Source organism: Numenius arquata, chromosome 1 (genome assembly GCF_964106895.1).
Source record: "Numenius arquata chromosome 1, bNumArq3.hap1.1, whole genome shotgun sequence".
NCBI lineage: Eukaryota > Metazoa > Chordata > Aves > Charadriiformes > Scolopacidae > Numenius > Numenius arquata.
Genome location: NC_133576.1, coordinates 39,321,600 through 39,343,778, shown reverse-complemented (window position 1 = coordinate 39,343,778; position 22,179 = coordinate 39,321,600). Strand labels below are relative to the sequence as shown.

The window sequence follows — 22,179 nt, the reverse complement described above, 5'->3', positions numbered from 1 at the left end:
CTGTCTTGGGGAAGCACTGGAAAATTAATTAACGCATTGATACTGCTTCCAACAGCCATTCCCAAGCACCAGCTCTGCCAATGCTCACTAGTGGTTTAGGCTGGGAATCTGAAAACCTACAGTCTTTTCTGGAAGGTTTAGGAAGTAATTTATTAGTTAACAAATCTTAACATGTATTCAGAGTACAGATTGTGTGCAAAGCATAAGAGAAAGCACTGGAATGTCATTAATTCAACTTCCTTCTTTTAGTTACCCAGCGTAGTAGTGAAGCACAGCATACTGTCGCTTGTATCAATGGTACTGAGAAGAGCCTTGAAGAATATTGAGTACTGTTTGAATGAAGAAACCTGGCAAAAGTCAGAAATCTACACACTCTCAACGATGCAGGAATTCGTACAGCTGTACAGAGAAGCCATCAGCAAGGTACAAAATAAAAAAATATTGGGGTCTAACATGAGTAATTTTGCAGCAGAAAACTATTCCTTAGCGCTTCATCCCCAGGTGGTTGTGGCCTGGCAGCCAGGAGACAGTATCTTTGCAGCAGGGAGAGGAATGCTGTGGGTTAAAAGGTGTTAAGAACTGGTGTAGTAGCAGACTACATTTCCTAAAAAAGCTGTCTGATGGAAACGCAAATAAAATTTTGTTGTGAGATAAATTTTTAATGTTGGCAGCTATTGTGCTGCAAATTAATTCCAAGAGCAGGCTCAGAAGCAAGTTATACTCCTGGTTCAAGGAAACTCTAGCCAGCAGAGTTCACGTACAGAGTTAGAAGTTACTAGGCAAGGTAGCACTTGGGTTGAACATATACCCTGACGATAAAGAACCAAATGTAAATTTTTCACAGGAAACTTTTTCAATAAAATGTTTTTTTCCAATTGTTATCTTCTGCAGAAGTGAAAGTATACTACTTGATTTCAGATCTTTTGCTGATTGCATACAAGATCAGTTTCAATCTTTGTGAAGAACAGCAAATCCTCTGGATGGTTGATTGTGAATATGTTTATCACAGTAGCTTTGTCTCATGCAGGAGAGCTATTGCAATTTACTCTTTTTGCTTCTAGCTTTTACCAGACATGAACAATATAGTGGCTGCCTGGCAGTCCCTTCTGAAGCAAGGGAAAGAACACCACGATGGCCAACAGGAGAAAAAGGAAAGTGATGTCTCCACTGTGAAGGCGATGACTGAGACAGCAGAAGTTGCTGAGCAGCATGGTAGGCAAAGCAGGTGGAGTTACCCCTTCTTACATGTGTGTGAATGGATGTTGTGAAATCCTCATCCCATGTAAGGTAGTTAACTTCAGCAGAGTCCAGATGTCACTTGTGCATTCACTACTAATCTTTGCTTTGTTCAGTTCTTTGGGCAGTTTAGGTCTGACCAGCGTCAGAATTGCTGTCACAGAATCACAGAATGGTGAGGTTGGAAGGGACCTCTGGAGGTCACATTGTCCAACTCCCCTGCCTAAACCTGGTTGCCCAGGACTGTGTCCAAACAGCTTTTGAGTATCTCCAAGGATGGAGACTCCACAACCTCTCTGGGCAACCTGTGGCAGTGTTCGGTCACCCTCACAGTAAAAAAGCATTTCCTGATATTCAGAGGAAATGTCCTGTGTTTCAGTTTGTGCCCATTGCCTCTGGTCCTGCTGCTGGGCACCACTGAAAAGAGCCTGACCCCATCCTCTTTGCACCCTCCCTTCAGGTATTTATATACATTGATGAGATGCCCTTGAGCCGTCCTTCTCCAGGCTGAACAGTCGCAGCTCTCGCAGCCTTTCCTTGTAGGAGAGATGCTGCTGTCCCTTCATCATCTTAGTGGCCCTTTGTTGGACTCTCCAGTATGTCCATGTCTTTCTGGTTCTGGGGAGCCCAGAACTGGACACAGCACTCCAGGTGTGGCCTCATCAGTGCTGAGTAGAGAGGAAGGATCACCTCCCTTGACCTGCTGGCAATGCTTTGCCTAATGCAGTCCAGGATACTAGTAGCCTTCTCCGTGGCAAGGGCACATTGCTGACTCATGTTCAACCCAGTGCCCACCAGGACCCCCAGGTCCTTTTCTGCCAACGTGCTTTCCAGTTGGATGTCCCCCAGTATGTATTGGTGAATGAAGTTGTTCCTCCTCAGGTACAGGACTCTGCAATTGCCCTTGTTAAACTTAATAGGTCAAGAACAGGAGGGTTTACACTAGGAGTATTTTGGAGCCACACAATAAAACAGGCAAGGAAACTGATACGTCTGAAAAATATTTTTTTGAGGTATTATATTATAGTTTGGCCAGGTTATTTTACCATGAGATCATTTTTTTGAAGTAGCTAGTTACTGTGGCTACACAAATGCTTGTGTTGCTGTAGCACGGGAGTAAAAACATGTCAAGTTTTGGAAGAGGGAGAGAGGGTTGAAGTGAAGGCTTCAGTTTTCGTCTCTCAAAACCAGTGTCCCTCCTGAAGGACTTGCTTTCATAGTCCCATTGCAAGAAACTGGAAGTTTTATTACTCTTTGTAGCTTGGCTAGCAGCCTGCAATGTTTTACTTACAGACTGAAGATAAACCTACAGCCAGTTTCATGCCCTTCAAATAGGATATTCCACAGTGAGACTTCCTGGAGCAGAGAATTTTTAAGTGTATGTCCTTCCGTGTGTGGCTTTGGGCAGCAAAATAATTGTCAACGCTGACGCTCTGAGGCTCTTTAGTGATAGAGTGCCTGCTGAAACCAATGGAGCAGCTATTTTCTGAAGTACTGTAGCTGTAGTTTCTCTGCATATTAGGGTGATAATACTGTATTACTCACTCTCAGCTCACCTTTTACAGCTTTATTTGCGCTGTGGCCACTAGAGAATTCTTTTTTAATGGGTGTTGAGACTCAGGCAAACAAAGACAAAGTTTTTGCATGGCATCCATCCAGTTCTTCGTGGCTCTCTGAGGGAGACCCAGTTAACAGGAAAAAAGTAGGTGTTAAAAAAAAATCCTGGCTGCCCTTCATTTATTTTGCTTCCTTTCATTAGTGACTGGATAGCAAGTAGCTTTTATGTGTCCTCATGTTATAAGCTAAAAGACTATTTAGCTGCTGAAATAGCTTTTCATAAGAAGTGAATGGCTGCCTTAACTGGGGTTGGTGTTTCTCTCATACAGATGTATTTGTTGTCTTCCTCTTGCCAAGAGGTCACATTGAGAAAGTATTATTTTGAAAGAGGGAAGGGAAAGAAAGAAACTTTTAACTGAAGTTATAAATAAGTAAGGAATTAGTGTACTGTCTCCTGCACTTCCCCAGTCAAACCTACCTGGCATTAGGTAAATAGTGTCCCCAGAAACCAGCAGCGTGACCATGTCCTTGACTTCACTTTTTTCTGTTGTTCAGCCTCAAATTGAACAGCAGTTGGACTGATTTGATTCTTATAGTGAGAGTTAAAATGTTGAGATTGTCTTTTATACATCTGAGCACTTAAACGGCATTCAATTTAAGCACTGAATAAGCCGGTTTAGTTTTTAAAATATTCAGACAGGAATGCTGGGGAAGGAAACTGGGGATTCCATATTTTTTTTTCTGTTTCTTGTTAATGAGGAAGATAACTGATCATTTCATATGCAAGTCTATTGGAAATACAGTTACTGATTCTCATCTTGGGTAATGCAGGTGCTACACTTTGCTTTCTTGGTGTGAAGGAAGGAGAAACTAATTATGTAAACATTTTGTTTAGGCTCAGATGATGCTGAGACATTGTTTCTGAAAGCTGCACTGCTTCAGGTCATATGCCTTTATCAGAAGGTTGTGCCCCACTTGGTAGCACGGAGCAACTTTGATTTTAGCAAGCTGCTAAAAGGTATGTGGTGGGTATTTCTATTACCTTCATTTCTTTCTCCAGCTATTTACAAAGTCCACAGCAGACGGGAATGTTCGCTTTTCTGTGTAGATAGAGAAAGAACTGTTGTCTAAAAGTAACTCATTTTGGTTTCTTCATTGTGTTGGCATTTATTGTTGCTATTTCTGCAGTACGCTGGCACTCTGCCCTTTTAAATTCCATAGCTGCTCTGCTACACTCAGTTGTTGTAAGTGGTAGGTTGCCCTACAGTCTTCCCCTTTGTGTGTCATATTCTTGCAAAAATTTGGACTTTATGGGGTTTTAATTCTAATGTTCCTGCGGAAGACTTATGTCCAACTCTTCATGAGATTTGGGTGTGTAATTCTCCTAGACCTATGTCAACAATCCAACATAAGTAAGTTATTTCCAAACTCTTCTTAGCTGCAATGACAGAAATTTTTTTTAACAGGATAGTCCACATAAAGTTTGGGGTGGGGAAGAAGCACGTCGATCTGGAAAATCTTTTAACATTCAAGTATTTTTTCCATTTGCTGTGTTTTGAATTACTCAATTTGGCAGCATGTGGGGATAACAACAGTATTCTGCACGGTACTATCTCCTGTGGAAAATCTATATGAGGAATCACTTTAGCAATGTTGTATTTTTGTCTCTGATGTCATGTTTGTGGAGGATATTCCTCTTCATACAGCAGAAGTAAACAGAGACATTCTGTACCTGCTTAATGCAGCAAGGATGATCAGCCACCAATTATGGGCTGTGGGCAAGATCCTCCAGTACTGCTTGTGGTACAATAAATACAGCCATTTAAAATTGGGACTGGAGGAGAGAGCAAAATGCTGTTTGGGCATCATTGCTGTCTGTGGGCCACTAGAGCTTGTAGGCCAACAGACTAGAGCAACTATCTGTATTTTAGGCATGTCTGGGATGTGTAAGAATGGGTGTTATATAAATGCCTTAATTGAAGTTTGCAGGGGGAAAAACGGGCTTTAAACAAGAAAACCTTCTGAATCAACTGTTGGCTCATGCGTGAGGTTTCTTTTCCCCTCTGTCAGGGCATGTTTAATTGGCTTGTATACTTGGTGACTCACCAAATCGCATATCCCATTTATCTTTTTTTTTTCTTGCATTGGTCTGCTTTTCCAAAATGGACAAAAGGCAGGACACTTTTTTATGAGGCAGAAGTCTTTGGTGCTATGTTTTGTTACAGTATAAAATAATATAATAAAAAAGTTGAATAGAATGGAAAATAAAATGTCATTCTCAAACAAATGTAATGAAGTGAGCCTGGATATTAATTTTGATGCAGGTGGTATGGTACAAAATGATGGTGTAAATTAATCTTGAAATTTCACTCTCTCAGATGCCAGCTTGAGTGTTCTCTCGTTCCTTCCCATCATCCTGAAACAACATACACTCCAAAGGCAGCATATTTTTATACCTTGTAGCAATATGTGCTTTACACAGCTGGTACAGTTTTATTGTTTAGTCTTACTGTCAGCTAGACTTCGTAGTGATGCTGCATTTTTAAAATCTATAGTTCTCTCTCTAACATGGATCACAAAGATACTACACAGATGATGAAAAGCACACTGACACCAAAGCTTTATAAAGTTGATCTCTGTGTATAACTTAACTGCAGTTAAAGCGTGGGCAGGACAATTTTTGGAGGATGCTGCAAGGGTCTCTGCACAGCTGTGTGACTTCTAAAGTGAATAATTCTGAAGCTGTGCCAAAGCAGTTGTTGTGAGCAGGTGACAAAAGTGATGTAGGGAGAGGCAAGTGTATAGTTCGTTGCCTGTAGCAAATATTGTAATAGTATAAGCATTAAGATTTGTTATTGACTTAAATTCTGTATTTTGGTCTCCAGTTTATCCATCCTCTCTATTTCCTGTAGGACACAGCTTTTCAGGGTTGCTGAGACTGATAGAAGAGATTTTGTATTCCCATGCACCAGTAATGGCTTGTGCGAGAGGCAGGTGTTAGTCTTTCCCTGCTGAGGGCTGGATTCCAGCCTTAAGGTGGCCAAACATAACCATAGTGTGTCTGAGGATCTCATGGTGTCAAAATTTGTGGATTGCCAGCTTATTTCACAATGTTGTTTTGAAACCCTAAATGATTCATGTTCCTGAAATCTCAGGAAGATATACCAAAATGAAGTTAATTGTATTCCTTTCAAACCTCAGGTATCGTCACTGAAAAGGGCTTCCGAGAGGAGGTCCCCCCTGTTCTGCAGCACCATATACTGAAAGTAGCTTTGGAACTTCCTGCAAATAAATTTGCCTGGTTCAGAGTACAGGTAAGAGACTTCACAGCAGATTTATGTTTCTTTGGCCTGTTGTCCTCAAATCTTTACATCCAGCACTGCCTAGTTTTAAATTACTCCCAGTCCAGTGATTTTAGGAGATGACCCTTTTGTAAAACAAGTAAGACTTAAAATCTTAGCATTAGTGAAGAATCACTTCTGACCTGAAAAGTTGTTCTACAAAGGATAGAAATTTTTGCTTCCCTGAAGAGGGCTGGACAAGGTTTCCTTCAGCTCTCCTTGTCCTTGGAGAGGGGCAAGAGTGAGAATTTGCTGGTTTTCACTCGTCTGGAAAGACTGAAATTTCAGACCAAGGAAGTGAGCTGGTGATGGGAGCCATCCCACCCATTATCAGGGAAGATTCTGGCATTAGCTAAGGCTCTCCTTCCTCTCCATGATTACTGGAAACCTTCAGGGCCCCTGCTCTACTTTACTGCAGGCCTGTAAAGTAAGACAGCTGTAGAGAGCCTGCTTTTCATGTCTAGAGAAAAGAGTGGGCCTAGCTTTGGGGGGAAGCAGAGATACCCATGGGTGTTGTGACTGTCACCCTGCTTTGTAGGAGATTTTCTGTCCTTTCCAGTTGACTATAAAGGAAAACTGAGGAGAGGTAAGAGCAAGCAAAGGAAAATCTGGAAACAGGCAAAGAAGCTTAAGTATTTTCTTGTGGCTTTGCCCTTCTAGTATAGACAGGTTTTAATAGGAAAGATAAAAGCTAAATCTGGCAATGTTGCAGGGGGTTACAGTTGTTAGACATCAAATGCAAGTCAGCGAGAAAAGTAGGGGATGTGGCTGAAGGATCATCATTTATTGTTCAGATAGCATTCAGCATCCCTGTGACTAGCATTGTTTTTGTATTCTTTGGGGATCAGTCTCTTAAATGGTTATATTTCTTATTCAGGCAGTACTTGTAGGAAATCTGAATTCCTAGGGAGAATAGAAATAGGATGGATGACTGTGGAGGAAGATGGCTTTATCTTGGACCCTTGTATTGGTGTTTCTGCTATTCCTCTCTTCTTCCACATTCCAAAAAATCTCCGTTTCCTGGCTCACTGAATGCAAAATATTATAATTGATCCCATTTGTTTCTGGCCTTGGTATTTTTGGGTAGGTCTATAAAATAGTATACTTCTATTACATTTCTGCTTCAGTGCAACATAATCCCCTACAGTGTTGCTGTATCAGGGGAATTCTAATATATTTTTCTTTTAGGATGTTTCTGAGACAGAGAAGGTATCTGGTGAAAGATCAGTATTCTATTTACTGATGAAAATGTTTGTTACGAGTAACCATTCTCACCTGAAAATTTCAACCAAAAAACTGATCATCAAGGTAGGTGTTTGATCTGAAATATCAGGATATTTACTATATCTCATTAATCTAAAATTTCTGTGTTTTGAAATTTTTCTTAAAGCTGATACCTTTACTGCATAGTTGTGTGGCCAACAGTCTTCTTTCCCATTTTCTGTGACTGTTGTTGGAAATTGCTGTAAGAATACTACCCATTAGCTAAGTATTCTATGAAAGTAAATGCTGTCAACTGAATTTGCTTCAACAGTTGATGAAATAGTAAGGAGAATTTCTTTGTTGTTTGCCCACCCTCCCTAGGCTGAATTAATTCCAATACTGTAATAAACTGATGTAGTACCTGTAAAGGTCTTGACATTGATCAAGAAGAGATTATTTTTGATCTTTCTTTTTTTATCCTTTTTTATTTAATCTGTGCTCCATCACTCTAGTCTTCCTAAAGCCTTAGCTAGTTTGCTCTGGCCGTGCAAAATAGTCCTGTTTTTTACAGTCTGATACAAGCTCTAATGCAAGGAGTACTTAGGTCTTAAAAATGAATTAAAATCCCCTTCTGTGCAGTTAAGTAAGTTATCTGACTTTTCAGAGGTGCTATCAACTACAAATCTCCTGAGGGCACTCACAGCTGTCAATTCAAGTATCTTTAAAACTGAGCATCTTTTAGTTATCTAAGTAGGGGTAGAGACCTACATTAAAAACAAACACAACCAAACAACTGTCCCCCCCAAAAAAAAAGTCCAAAAAGCTGTTCGAAGGCCTGAACAGGGCTCCTCATGCAGTGTCCCATAGTAATAGCAGCATACAAGTTTGTATACAGATTTGTGCATTTAATTTCTGCGTTTAGCTTCAATCACAATTGGGTGCAATTGTAATACTCAAACCACTGCACCAAAGTTAGGGATTAAATTAGTTTCTAGCTGCCCTTGATCCCTGCAAGGGATTAAAGGCAGGTTAACTTTGTCTCATAGTAATGATTATCTCAATCAAAAGCTACCCAGTACAGTTTTTCTACTGTATTTGGATTCTTTTGCTGAGTGGAGACGTGGGCTGCCTGACTCATTCTTGTTTCCTCTTTTAGATTCAGTCCATTTTGTTTGCTCTGAAGAGAATACAGGAGCAGTGAAGTTAGGGCAGTTATGTCAGCAGAAAGGCTGCTAAGAATAGATGTTAATGAGTGTGTTTTGCTTATTTTTCAACACAGTGCCATATAATCGGAAGGCATGTTTTTGGATTTCACATTCTGTTCTTGCCTGTTTTCATGAGAGCTGCAAGTGTATTTCTATTTCAAGACTGTGCCAAAAATAGTTAATTATTTAAAAATGAATCCTTTTTTTCTTTTTTTTTTCTTTCTTTAAAGGAATTATCCTGTCAGATTCGTGTAAGCAGTGATGTTATTTTTATAGCTGGTGGTGGTGTACACAGAGTAAATGTAGAGCAAATGAGCTGTGCTAGCTTCCTTTGTATTTTGCGTGTGGGGAGAAACAAAGGCAAGGAACAGATTCATCCTGCATAATTACAGTCATTTAATGTAGATTCCAGAGTTAGGAAGCTGGTCAAGGTTTCTTCTGTTGTTGAGAGTGAGGGCCAGGTGGTTCTACCGCCGCAGTATTCAAATCGCGTGTCATCTGGGTTGTACTTCAAACAGCCATTTCTCTTCCTCCTCCCTCCTCCTCCTTTCTTTCTTTTACAGATGGAGCATAGGGTCACCAAGTTCCTAATTTAGGTGCCTCAGATGAGGGCCTGAATTTAGATAGCGTGAAAGTGGGCAAAAGTTTCTAAATATTTTAATGCCTATTACTTGACTGTGGTAAAATTGTGTCTACCTTGCCACCCACAGCAACTGTGGGTATGCCTGCGCTTCCTTCTGGACTTTGCTGTGGTCACAACCCACTGTTTGTATATTTGACTGTTTACCATCTGCCCAACTCTTTAAAGCACAGGTAGATTTAGATTTAATTTAGCAGTGATTTTCCTTTATATTACCTCAGTAATTTTCAAAAGCCCCCCTACAGGCTGTTTTTAAGGGGATGGCGCTTTTTGTTTCTTCCTATAATGGTACAAAGATGGACAACCCTCTTAAAGCAGTATAGCCTGCTCTCTTGAAATTATAAGAATAAGATTTACTAAGGTGGAGGGAACGAATGCTCTGTGTCCAGGCAACTTTGACCTCAGCAAGGCTTGTGCTGACTGATTGCTGACAAGAGAAGGACGTGACGTGGTTGGACCAAAAGCCCTTCTAGCCTTTATCCTGGCTCTTACCTTTGGCTGTGCCTTGCGGGGACCTTTCTTGCCAGTGTGTGAGACAGCGTTGTAGTAGCCCACGTTGCAGGGGACACATCTTGTGTTTGAGGCCGCTCTGTTGAAGCTGTCCAACACAGAAGGCTCTTCTGCAGACTGGGACCAGCAAGATGGATTGGCCCTGGCTGTGGCTGCATTCTGCAGCCGGCTCTCTTCCTTTGTGCCCCTGGACCCATAGTCCTTGAGCAATGAAGCGGCAGAGAGGCTGCCTCATCAGGTAGCACAACAGCCTCTGGATCCAGTGCCTACTGCCCCGGCACACGCTGAAGCAGGTTCCTGCACACTGAGTGCTTGTAGAAGTCAGTCTTGTGTTTCAGATACATGGGAATGAATGTTCATATCCATGTGCTCACTGCGCAGTCCGGTGAATAGCTGTTGGCAGTGTACTTCAATGGGGTGCATATGGCATCCATCCCATGCACATGCTCAGTGTGAGGGCAGGAACCAGGTGGAGTTGTACTGGGTTTGTGCTGCAGACAGTAGGTGAGAGGGAGAGAGGCTCTGAGAACAAAGGGGCAGAAAGAAGTTGCTGTCAACTGATTTTACTGGTTTTTAAGAGAGTAAGCCATGTTTTGCCTCTTAGTTTGGTCATTCTTAAAGCCCTCCTATCTCTGCCCCATCCTGTTTCCTGCCCTTTTCCTACAGAGCTTGTGTGTGTCTGGCAGAGCTCAGTGGCTTTAATTCATCAGCTGTAACATAGTCATGCCTCACTTCTTACTGCTCTTGCGCAGAGAGCAGTAAGCGATCAGCCATGATGAAGACACTAAGCCTTGGTCCTGGTTAGGCTGAGGTCAGATGATACAGTCTTGGGAGATTTTGTTTAAAAAATGCATTCAGTTTTACCCTCTGTTATGCAGTTAGAGTGGCCATGCTGAGTGGGAGTAAGGCCTTTTGAACTGTGGAGGTGAGAATAACAGTTCTTCTCATCAACCTGCTCTTCTTTTTTTTCTTTCCAAGAAGAAGAAAACATGAAGGTGCTGTACAAAAAGACCTGTGCTTTTGGGGGCTTTTGTATTTCAGTTGTTTTGATTTTGTTTTGGTTTTCTGGACAGGTTTTACGTGACAGCGGAGTGTTTGAGTACACGTGGAAGGAACTTTCAATTTGGCTGGAACACTTGGATAATACAAAAGAAGACAAAAAGGAAGCAGTGATTCAGTTTTTGGAAAGGGTAACAACTGTTCAAATTAGCTGGATAAACAATGCCAAGAATAGCATTAATGGAAACTAATTATTTTGTTGCTATTGTTGAGAAACCTGTCAAAGATCAGTGAATGGATTCTGAGAAAAGCAGTGTTTGTAATTCTTTATTCAGAGCTGACATCTTTCTTGTCTTGGGTGGGAGGACAGTAAAATGATTTGGAGGAAAATTAAATCCAGAAAGATTAAGTTGTTATTACAGGATTGTTGATATAAGGGTAGAGTGTTCTGTGTGGGGGTAGCTCTTATCTCCTCTTTATGTTGCAATACCTGCCAAAATTATCAGACCTGAGTAAATTGTAATCTTTTACAAGAAAAGCTGATGTTTCCTGTTTGCTTTTCAGAATGTTAAATGCCCACTACTTCCTTTTCATTGCAATTTCCCAGGGACTCAGTCTGTGGTAGCACTTCAGATGCAAAATTGCAGTGGACATTTCTTTTTGAAGAAGATTCTTGCAGGATTCGGGCAGATTCCTGCAGGAGTATATGGAAGTTGCTTCCTAAAACTTTCCCAGCTTCCAACCACTTTAAGAACATAGTCTTTCTTTACAAGATATGGATCCTGTAGACTCAATGGCCTGTGCACTGTACTTTTCTCTCAACCTTCATTAACAGATCCTGTTGAAACTGGTGGCAAATCCCTATCCATATACAGATAAAGCAGCAGACCTTGTTCAAGAAGCCAGTATGCTCCAAGTTAATATGTTTAAACAAGACTCTGATAACGTCAGCATCCCCATCTCTCACATTGACGGTATGTGGTGATTCCTTCAACGACAGAGAATTCCAACACTTTGTGCTAAATTTTCTACCCATAATGTGCAAACTGATGACAGATAACTATGGAAATCCTGCTTAAGCAAGGACCTACTGGAGATTCAGCCCTCCAGTTATATTTAGCATCAGAAGTAGAAGTCTGAATTGCAAAGTTACCACTTTACCACCAAAAGTAATTTCTGATGCAGTTACGCCATTTTAACAGTATTTTAAATCTCTCTCTTCAGTCTTCTGCAGGCGCATTTTCTAACTAAAATGAAAACCATTACAGTTCCTCTCCCTGGGGCTGCTCATATCTGCTCATCCAGGAGGAAGAGGCTGGGTTGCCCAGGGAACTTTCTTACTCCCAGGCACACAACTGGAATTTTGCTGCTCCTGCTGTTCTGGGACCGGTCACAGCCTTACAGTGGACAGACTAAAAATTGTGCAGACATGGACACTTGGACAGCTTACCATGTGCTGGCTGTTCAGCTATAACAGTCCATGCGTAGGATTTTGCAGTACATAAATGTAAGATAATTGAGGTAGTTTAACGCTTGGTACCAGATGGATCAGTTGCCTTAGTTGACTGTATTATAGAGATGTAATGTCAGCCACAGAATACATGGTGTCTTCTTTGTATGTTAAAGCTGTCTTTGACTCTTTCGTGACCAGGATTTGTTTCTCTGGCCATATAGAGCTGAGACACTCTTTAAGGACTGCTCAGGATGTTCTTTTAATGTTGGATTCTGTCTCCATTGTTTTCTAGTTAGTCTGAATCCTAAGCTTATATTTTTTCTTCACTTAATAGATGTCCTGGATATGGTGGATGTCCTGATTGAGGGCAGTGATGGCTTGGATGAAGAAATTGGGTTAACTTTAAATGAAGACATGATTATCCAAACATTTCCATTCAGTGCTGTTGTCCCTGCTGCATTAGAAGGCAGGAATATACTGTTGCTTCAGACTGAAAATGGAACAGGTACAGAATTTTTTTGTTTCTATGTATTGTCTATGCTAGTGGAGTGAGAGTGGGGTCATTCTTCCCTAATGAGCTCCTCAAGACATTTTATTGTCTTCATTGCAAGCAGAAGGAGGTGCAGATCCATGGTGTTCCCCGCTCAAGAGAGGCATTAAAGTGTATGAGGTGCTTCTCTCCTTTTTTCCTGACCTTAAAGAAGCTTGCTCTCTGTTTCTGGAGTTGGGAAAATAGATGGGAAAGCAGGCATTCTATAAACTGCCATTTGACTCTAGGGACCTGCTACTGTGGGAAGACAAATTTGTCCATGTCAGAAAAAGAGAGCCCTCCTGTCCCCTATGAGATGCGGGGAGTGGAGGAGGAGAATGATCCCAGGCTCTGAGCACAGTATAGAGGGGACTGAGGAGCAGCGCCGAGACGCTGTCCCTTCGTGGGCAGTCTTGGCCTGGAAGCAGTTGTGCTTCAGTGACAGACGGTTTTAATCACAGAGTATGCAGATTATGAGAGGAAGGTGGTTTCAATGGCTGTAGGCAGCTATTCCACTGAGACCAGTCAGTAGGGAAGAGAGAACAGCACTGTTGAACAGAAAATGAATGTGTTCTCTAAAGAAATTTTCTTTGGAAATGAAGCTCCAGGGTGAATGTTGCACAGTCCTACCACTTCCGTGAGGAAAGGATTTGATGGAGTGAGGAATCACAGGGACAGAAGTTGGCCTCGGAGCAGGATTTGCCAACCGCACAGCACCTCACTAAGTCCTATATGTATCTGGCTGTTGAGTGGCACCTGGGGTGGGACTGAAGTCCCAATTCTGAAAGAAAATCTTCTGTATTTAACCAGTGTGTGTTAACCTGGGTGTGTTACCCCCAGTACAAATCAGTTCTCTTATTAAGTGGTGCTTGGCTGAGGTCCTTACCCATCAAAATACAGACAAGTTCAATATAACACAGTAAAGGCAGAGTTAGTTTTATGCTTGGCTGGAAGGAAACAGGCCAACCTAAGCACGTGTCTTAAAGTGGGGTGATTATTTACTTCAATGACAACTACTGTATGGAATATTTTTCCAGGTACCTCAGTGGGTCAGGAGCACTTGCCTAGCTTGTCACAAACACTTTTTAATCCTATTCAGTACTTTTCTGAATTATGCTATATGGCCTGTTTCACAGGCCTTAAGGAAAGAGGGTTGCCCTAGTGTCTGTGCTCATGCAGATACTTCTGTCAACAGGTTTAATTTTTTTTATTTTCCTTTATCTAGGAGCACACATCGTAGAGTATCTTGTTGCTGTTTTCACTGACCTCCTGCACTCTCAGAGAGAACCCCTCGCCCTCTGCTTGATGTTCCAGCTCTATGATAACGATCTGCAGTCCCTGAAAGTTTCTAAGTATCCTCAGCTCTACCGATTTAACCAGTACTATAAACTCTGGATACCTCAGCAATCTCAGGAACCTGTGGTATGGAATGCCTGAAGTCACTTGAATGCTTGAGCCAGTATTACTATAAAGCCTCACAGTGTATAAAGGTTACATTTCCATCAGAAAGTGTGTTTATGTTAAGCTAATTCTGTATTGCTTCTTGATGACATTGGGACACATATTTGCTTAAGGGTTTTTCTCTAATGACACAAGAAGCCTTTGCTGTGGTTGGGTAGTGAAGCCAGGGCTCAAGGGTTGTATGCAATCACCTGGACTACAGCCCTTCATCAGGCAGCGTGTAGCATAATGTTTGATGTTGCCCAAGGAGCCAGTTTACAGTGGTTGGAGTTCGGGAATGCATGAACCAGCTGTGCTAGGGGTTGCTGTGTTTTTCTGTTAGCCCAGCAGTGACCATGTACAGATTTGCCATGGGACACCTTTGACTAGCTCTGTGATAGCAGGGCTGCACACGTATGCTCCTGGAGCTTCAGTCTCACTTTCAGCACAGAACTAGTTGCAAAACAGAGGTAGCTAAAGAAACTTTTGATTCATACTCATCTTTATTTTCCTTTTATGTTTTTTTCCATTTTAAACAGTTTAAAAAATGCAAAGAGCTATGGAAAGAACCTGCTGTGGCCCTGGATTCTGTATTTACTACTTTGCTAAAGAATGCCTATGAGAGAGGAAGCGATACCTTACTGGAAGATGATATCCAGACAAAACTGAGAGACTTGGGTTCCCAGCTCCTGCCTGAACAGCTGTTGTTAGGAGTAAAGCATGTGTTGCTATACCTGAAATCCACAGTGGAAAACTTTGGCAGTGTAAGAGCAATATTGTGATGATATTGTGGGTTGGTTTGTTTTGTTTTAATGCAGCAAGTACAAATGAGTTGGCCATTAAAACTTAAGGATCCAGTTCTGCAGCTTTTTCACATACTCAGCTCTCACTGAGGCTATAGAGCAGCAGACAAACCTGCACCTAATTTGTAAACAAATGTCTATCCTTCTAACTGTTGAGGAGTCTTGGATTTACTTTGCGTGGGTTACCTTACGGATCTGTGTGTAGTGCAAATAAACTCCAGATTTTAGTCCAGCTCCTGGGTCTTCATAAGAAACCTCTCCAGAGAGTGAAATTCATTGGCCTGTGTTACACCAAAAGTCACAGTATAGGTGAAAATCTACAAATACTTATTTGTCACCCTGAGACTTTTCTTAGAATCAGGTTTCTATAGTGGGGAGTAATTCCTTACCCCAGAAAAGGTTGTAATCTAAGAAATTCTTAGTTAATTTCTGTTCCTGTTGGATAATTATCCTTCTGCTTCTATCCTTTTTTCTCAACTCCCAACGTCTGTTATTTTCACAGCTTGGTAGGACTTTTGGTCCTCGCCTTGTTGACCTTTATATGGGCCTGCTGAGCAGCTGCTTGTGCCGAGGAAATCAGATAGAGTTGGATAATCAGCAGAAACGAGAGGAGCGTCAGACTGAATCAGATCTCTTTATGGATGAGGAATCTCTGATTACAGAGGAGTCTTCAAATGACAAGGTACCAAATCCCTTGATGCACAGGCCAGAAGCTCACCTGTTAGTAAACTTTGATTTGATCAAAGGGATCTAGGGGAATAGTCCTAAGTTTTGCTGAACCATTAGGTAAAGCAAATTATCTTAAACATGAATGGTTTTTGAGCACAAATTATGTTGATGTATTTTTGCTGACCGCAAAAGCATGGAACTGGCTAAACGTGACAGACAACAGGGATCCCTAGCAGGGATCAGGCTTTGTGAGTGTTGTGACTCGATAATAGTCATGAGGATTTCTGGGATTTCTGTTAGGATCAAAGTGTGTCTGTCATACGCTCACTGTATAAGGGCTTGAATAATATATTCCTGCTTTGTAGAAGCAGTACTTACAGCGTTTTCCAGGTCCTTAGAAAGGCAAGGAGTGAACAGGATATCATACTCTGTATTTCACAGAGTTGTGTTGAGTGGAAACAGGTTGATGCGGAGATGCTGTTAAGGTCTAGAAGGAGGTCTTAGGAACTTTGAGCATGTGGTCCAGCAGTTACAAAACCACCGTCTGGAGATTTGACCGAAGGCCATTATCCACAGTCTCACCACTGAGCTGGAATACAGTCAAGAGAGGTCCTGACAGAGATTACTCACCTTTGCAGACAAAATTCTATTCCCTAAGCCCTGTGTAAAGCCTGGTTATGAAAATTACGTACTTGGAGGAATGATCTGTTGCCCCCCTTTCATCTGTTCTGTGAATTTGTGGAGACTAGGATGGAATTGTATTGACAAACCCCAGAATATACAGTTTCCCCCTGGAAATGTGCTTAGACTTGTGGAGAATGTTGAGTGAAGGTGTGCCTCCCACACCATAAACATTGGAAGAATGGTATTTATGTGCTTGTAATTCGTTAATATTTTTATCCTCTGACCTGTTGACAGTTTAATCTTCAGTAATTGTAATAAACATGCTCTGGAAAATAGGCAGATAAATGATTTTATTTTTTCCACCCTAACTATAGTTATCCATTCAGTGCTATTGTTTCAACCATTTGTTACAGACGCTACAAGATACACTCATGTTAATTTTCAGACATCCTACGCTGGAGAGTTGGTTCCTGGCTTTAGAACAACGTTCTCTTCCTCAGCACAGTTTAAACCCTGTCACTGTGAAGCTCCTGTCAGCTCACCTCAATTCTGGTGTGCTCCAGTTGTTGAAAATGGGTGCCCCGATGTTGCAGAGCATGAATCACAAGCATGTGTTAACGAGGTATTTTGAAGCTATCACAAAAAGTGTCTTGAAAGAGCTACAGGCTGCGGGGAAAGACAAAAGCCAGATCTCTCCTAAGAAGTCTTACCAACTGGAGGCTCTGGAGGAATTGCATATATACATGGCTCCAGCTCAGCTGAAGGAGATCACTTTAACCATGCTGCGACTTCCTGAGACGAGCTTGACTACTCAGAAATCTGAAAAATCCCCTAAAAAAGGGAAACAGTTAAGCTTCTATGGACAGATTTTGGTGCAGCTCCTCACAGAGAGCTACCAAAGGCAGCCCCAAGAAGGAGAACTACTGCTATCTTCAGAACACATTAAAGCTTTGGGGATACTGATGTCAGCATCAGCCAGCAAAGATTTGGAGAAAGTTTTCCTTCAGGCTCTCCAAGGCGAGCCAGTCCTTGCACATGCAGTCAGTGTAGAGGTGCATGTTCACTGCCTTAACCAGAGGTCAGAAACCTCCCTTGCCATTGTAGGCATGCTGATAAAACACTGTAGGACTCACCTGCTGCAGTTTGAGCTGTGGTGTCTGAGCAGTGCCACTGGAAAGTACCTCAGGAAAAACATGGAGAGCTTTCTTCCGCTCATTAATGTGTATTTGCAATGCAGAGAACAGTATGATTTCACCCGACCTTCTGCAGGTAAAACTACAACTGATCTCTATTTGTGATTCGGGAGGCTAAATTCCTGGTGTAGACTCTGCTGGTCTTAAAGTCTTTTATCCTCTGCGCAATAAGTAGAGGTGATAAATTTTATGTGTCTAACTTCTGATGATTCTCTTATAAGTACCTCTGCAGCATAAAAGCTAAAGTACAGTAGTGAAGGCTGGTTGTTAGACTGAAGCAAAGTACTCTTACAGTTGCTGTTGCCCAGTCTCCTTTGAAGCCCTTATTTAATACTTAGTGCATTTGGAAATCTGTCTTCATGCTTATCTTGCTTTAGTATATGAGGTAAAAACTTTTTCTCGGGCATAGATAGAACACTATCTGGTGAGTGGAATGCCGTAGCCATATGGTTTTGCAGAACGTAAGCTTTCACTTTTACAAGTGTAAGAGTCCAAAACTCTTCTAAAATAAATCTCCAAGTATAGCTTCCTACAGTAATGCCTTCCTAAGCTGGCAGTCCAAAACTTTCCAAACCAACAGCAGCATTAAATTGACAAGACTGTTAAATTTTCTGCTAGCAAAATTATGAGTTAGGATTCAACTTGACAGAACAGGATCACTTTGATTTAATTTCTCTTATTGCATAGAAATGTGAATAGCAACAGAAACAGGCTGACTGTAGCTGTTGGTGGAGAAGGCTTAGCTCTATCTAGGAGAAGTTCAAGTAGTGAAAAGACCGTGTCAGCACACAGGAAAGTAGAGGATGGTTTAAATAACTAAGCCTTTCTCTAGCACCTGATGCATGCCAGTGGTTTCGTGCTTAAACAGAAGAAGGGGAAACTGCTGTCTGACTGACTTGATTTATAAGGTATCTGTTAGCTGTCTATTGATGTGAGAGAAAATTTCCTTTGAGCCCAAGGTCAGAGAACTGGTAAGATTTCATCCTTCCTGAGATGCAAGGACAAGGCCTCTTATCAGGAAGTTGTCCCTCTTTTGAAGGTCTGCATTGTTTGCTCATGTCTAATCATTTTAGCTGTGTGCAAGTGGTTGTCTGGTACATATGCTAAATACTTCCTAGTGGTGCCATGGAACAATATAGAGCGCTCTTCTCTGTAGCAGATTAGCAGCTACTGTAGTGTAATTTCCTAGAAACCAAGTAATCTGGAGCTTGATAAGAAAAGTGATTTGGGAATTTTGTGTTTATAAGTCTATTGTTGCTTAACACACTTAGATGGTGAAACGTGTGTCTCCTGCTCTTTCCCAACAGTTGCCTCAGCTGTTATACCTGTCTTGAGGAAAGCTCTGTGGAAGGAGCTCTGCAGTATATTTCAAGACACAGAAGCATCGCATGAGACCACGGTGAAACTGCAAGTTCTTTCGAACTTATTGCCATCTTCAGAAAGCAAAGGGCTGCGAAAGCTTATCGACCAGCTTCCAGCTGCTCTTGAGAAAGCAGAAAATAATGAGAGGTAGGCAAATTCATTTGCCTTGTTTCAGGACTAGGTTTATCCCATAAAGCATTGTGATAGATATGCATGAATGCAAATATTGTGAACAGCAATCACATCCTCTCCTCAGAGAATCTGTCACTTCAATGCTTTGGCAGCAAGGCATCTTTAGCATATATAAAAAGCATCATATAACATTAATAAATAAATAAATATCTTTCTGCAGTTGGACAGTGGCAGATGCCATATCTAGAATACTTGAAAACTCTGAAGAGCTGCATTCCTGGAGGAGATGTCTGTTGTCAGCTTGCATGAAGGGGTTAGTTTTCGTATACAACAGCAGTAAAGAAGAAAGCAAGCAAGAAGTGGAGAGGTCCATGCTGCTGAGGTTGGAAGAATTATTGGTGAGACCTACCTGCATTGCCAGAATGTGACTGTGTGCATATATGTTATTGTGCTCTTATATCCTGGGTAAATATAGACCAGACTTTATTTTCTGTTTTATAGATTATGGCTTATGTGGGCTTTTAATAACTTTTACAGAGTTAACTTAGCCCTGGTAATCGTTTATAAGAAGCAGTTGTAAGTTGTTCTTGATGATGGCTTTCTGCTAACAGTCCCCTTTGAAAATCAGAGCCTGAGGTATTCAAGAATTAAAAATCAAAGGTTGCCAATGCATGTTTTTATTTAAAAAAAAAGCAATAGAGACACTTCTGACAAGACCTACCTACTGTGCCCTCTGAAGTCTGTGGCAGAAATCCGGTTGATCGTAGAAATCCAGACTTTGATCATAAAGAACACTACTTGATCATTCCCTCTGTACTGCTGTTTCTTTTGTAGTTCACTAAGGTAGGTGGATCCATGTAAGACATAAAAATGAAGGTCTCTGCAGGCAGCGAATGCTTTTGACCTCTTGCTGGCTTCTGGTGAGACTCCCTGTTAGCAAATGATTGGTTGTACAGGACGGGAGTCTTGCAGGACCTAGGGGGCCACCTCCTAATGTTTGTCCTGATGGTGTTCGCAAGGTGATGATGACAAGGTTAGCGCCTACCATTACCAGGACAGCTGGCATGTGCAGCAGTCTTCTTAAAACTGACTGTTGTTTATTGTGGTTTATAGCATTTCAGGGAAGATCAGTTTTTGTAAATAACACGTACACCCAGCCACCCCTGCTTGCTGCATGCAGAGGTTGGTTAGCTTAAACACATTGTAGGTACACAAAAAAACTTGTACCTGAGTCTCTTGCTTTGACTTGCTGGCTTTATTCCTTTCACAGTTTGGGAGTGTGAAGTTTCAAGACTCTGGGTTTTTTGGTACCTACAGACCAGCTGGCTTTTTAATTGCTTACAGCCCATATGTTCCCTTGATCCCAGGACCAACAAAATGAGACTTACAGTTTCCTTTGAATGAGGAGTTAGGATTATTGTATCCAAGAGCTTTCTTCCCTGTTATCCTTTGATCATCCCACTTGAGTGTTTGGCTTGCATGTTGTTAGTGTGTCTGTTGAACAAAAATTGCTGGTCTTGATGATCTGAAGCTCTATGTGCTAAATGTAAACAATCTGTTTTTACTAACTATATGCACAGCACTTTGTTGAAGAAGTGGACCCAGATGACTGGTACAGCTTTGTGAAGACAGGACTCAAGTAAGTAATTTTGAGATGCACCAAAGGTGCTGTAGGAGGTACAGTTCTGTTCACTTGGTCTTGTCCTGCATTTTACTCGAAACACCCCATCTCCCTTGAATTCAGTCAGATTTGAGGGTGCTCCTTGTTTCTCAGGGTGCACTTTATGTCGCATCCACTGGCTTCATTGGAGCTGAACTTGCACAACTGCAGGCAGATTTGGATTTTGTGCTCCAGTTGGCATAGCTAACATAGCTAACTGGACAGCTGGACTAGCTTCTTTTCAACTGGCGTGAAGAAGCTTTATGCTCATATAACTTCTTTTCTTTCTATTTAAGATATTTCTTAAATATAATCCATATGAAAACAGAATCAGATCTTTCACCTTTAAATTTAAACCATTTAGATAAAGGAAATCAGAAATAGTTTACGTTAATCTTAGCTTCTGTGGAGGTAGCAGTGTTAATCTGAAGAATTGCTGTCTGAAGGGTTAGGCAAAATTTTAATTATTAAGATCAGTGCAACTACAAGTGTGACTGTGTGTTGATTGCCCTTTATTTTTTATAACTAAGATAACAGTATAGCTTAAAAAAGGCTTAAAACAGCTCAGGGAAAGAGGTGCGTGTGTGTTCATTTTTTAAAGTTTGTTTTGGTTTTACTAAGTTTGCTTTCTTTGCAAAGTTTTCATTTCTTAAACAGATTTTTTTTCAAACAGGTTTCCTTGGGTTTGGTTGGGGTCTGACTTTTCTGTGATCCTTGCTTCTAAAGGTACCGCTACAGAGATGAAGCATTTTTGAAAGTCCTGAACATTGCTATTCAGTTATTATACAAGAAAGAATCCTCACTTAGTCAGAGATTAGTCAAGCTCTCCAAAATTCACATGATGGTCACGCAGCACTCTCTATTTTTGTCAGCCATACTGAGGTCAAGAGAAGAAGATGGCACGAACATACAGACAAGAGGTATTTTTTATCGTCTTCTTCCCTTTAACTATATTTAGCAATCTTGTCTTTCTCATGTTATATTTTATCCATCCAGTAACCTATCCACCTACATATACTTGCAGAACTATTAAACAATTCCAGAATATTAGCATTGAGTTTTAAATTCTACCTCTACTTGGATCCAAATGTTGCATTCATTTTATGGCTGCCAGTTTTAAACATTTGTGTTTTCTAAAACTACTGAAAAGGTGGGTTTGGGTTTTTTTGTTTGGTTGGTTTTTAACCCTGTTGAAATCTTGAATTGATTCTTTTGGTTGCTGTGAGGCTGTTAGTATAAGATCACTTATAGGTACAGATAGGTTCATTTAGAAAAGTATGTGACGTTTAAACCTATTTTAAAATAGGTTTATACAGAAGATTTTAAGTTGATTTTGCAAGTTGTATCAAAAATGTTAATTGAATCAATGTGTATTTGATACCGCAACCTTTCATGAGGAATATCCTTCCATGAGTAATATAAATTGGGTGCTACTTCATGTGTAGGATTGACTTTGTTTCTTTGTCTCTGCCAACTGAAATACTGCCTGACCTTGAACCAACCATTTAAACTACGTACACTTCAGCTCTTTCCCGCTGTACAGGGCTTTGAGATTCAGTGAATCTGTGAGGAACGTGTAAACAAACTTTAAAGTTTTAAATCACCTGAAAAGAGCAAAAGGCT

The 22,179-nt window shown here is 41.1% G+C and overlaps 1 protein-coding gene across 1 annotated transcript in view; it reads left to right on the top strand.

The window, feature by feature from the left end:
* URB1 (URB1 ribosome biogenesis homolog) overlaps positions 1-22,179 on the top strand; it is a 55,425-nt gene that overhangs the window by 15,003 nt on the left and 18,243 nt on the right. Inside the window, exons 11-26 of the mRNA XM_074146791.1 lie at positions 250-423; positions 1,062-1,212; positions 3,689-3,811; positions 5,995-6,107; positions 7,323-7,442; positions 10,766-10,882; positions 11,527-11,665; positions 12,479-12,649; positions 13,899-14,095; positions 14,653-14,877; positions 15,419-15,598; positions 16,623-17,478; positions 18,710-18,911; positions 19,117-19,294; positions 20,477-20,535; positions 21,283-21,476. Coding sequence (XP_074002892.1) covers positions 250-423; positions 1,062-1,212; positions 3,689-3,811; positions 5,995-6,107; positions 7,323-7,442; positions 10,766-10,882; positions 11,527-11,665; positions 12,479-12,649; positions 13,899-14,095; positions 14,653-14,877; positions 15,419-15,598; positions 16,623-17,478; positions 18,710-18,911; positions 19,117-19,294; positions 20,477-20,535; positions 21,283-21,476 — 3,199 coding nt within the window. The remainder of the gene's footprint in view (positions 1-249; positions 424-1,061; positions 1,213-3,688; positions 3,812-5,994; positions 6,108-7,322; positions 7,443-10,765; positions 10,883-11,526; positions 11,666-12,478; positions 12,650-13,898; positions 14,096-14,652; positions 14,878-15,418; positions 15,599-16,622; positions 17,479-18,709; positions 18,912-19,116; positions 19,295-20,476; positions 20,536-21,282; positions 21,477-22,179) is intronic.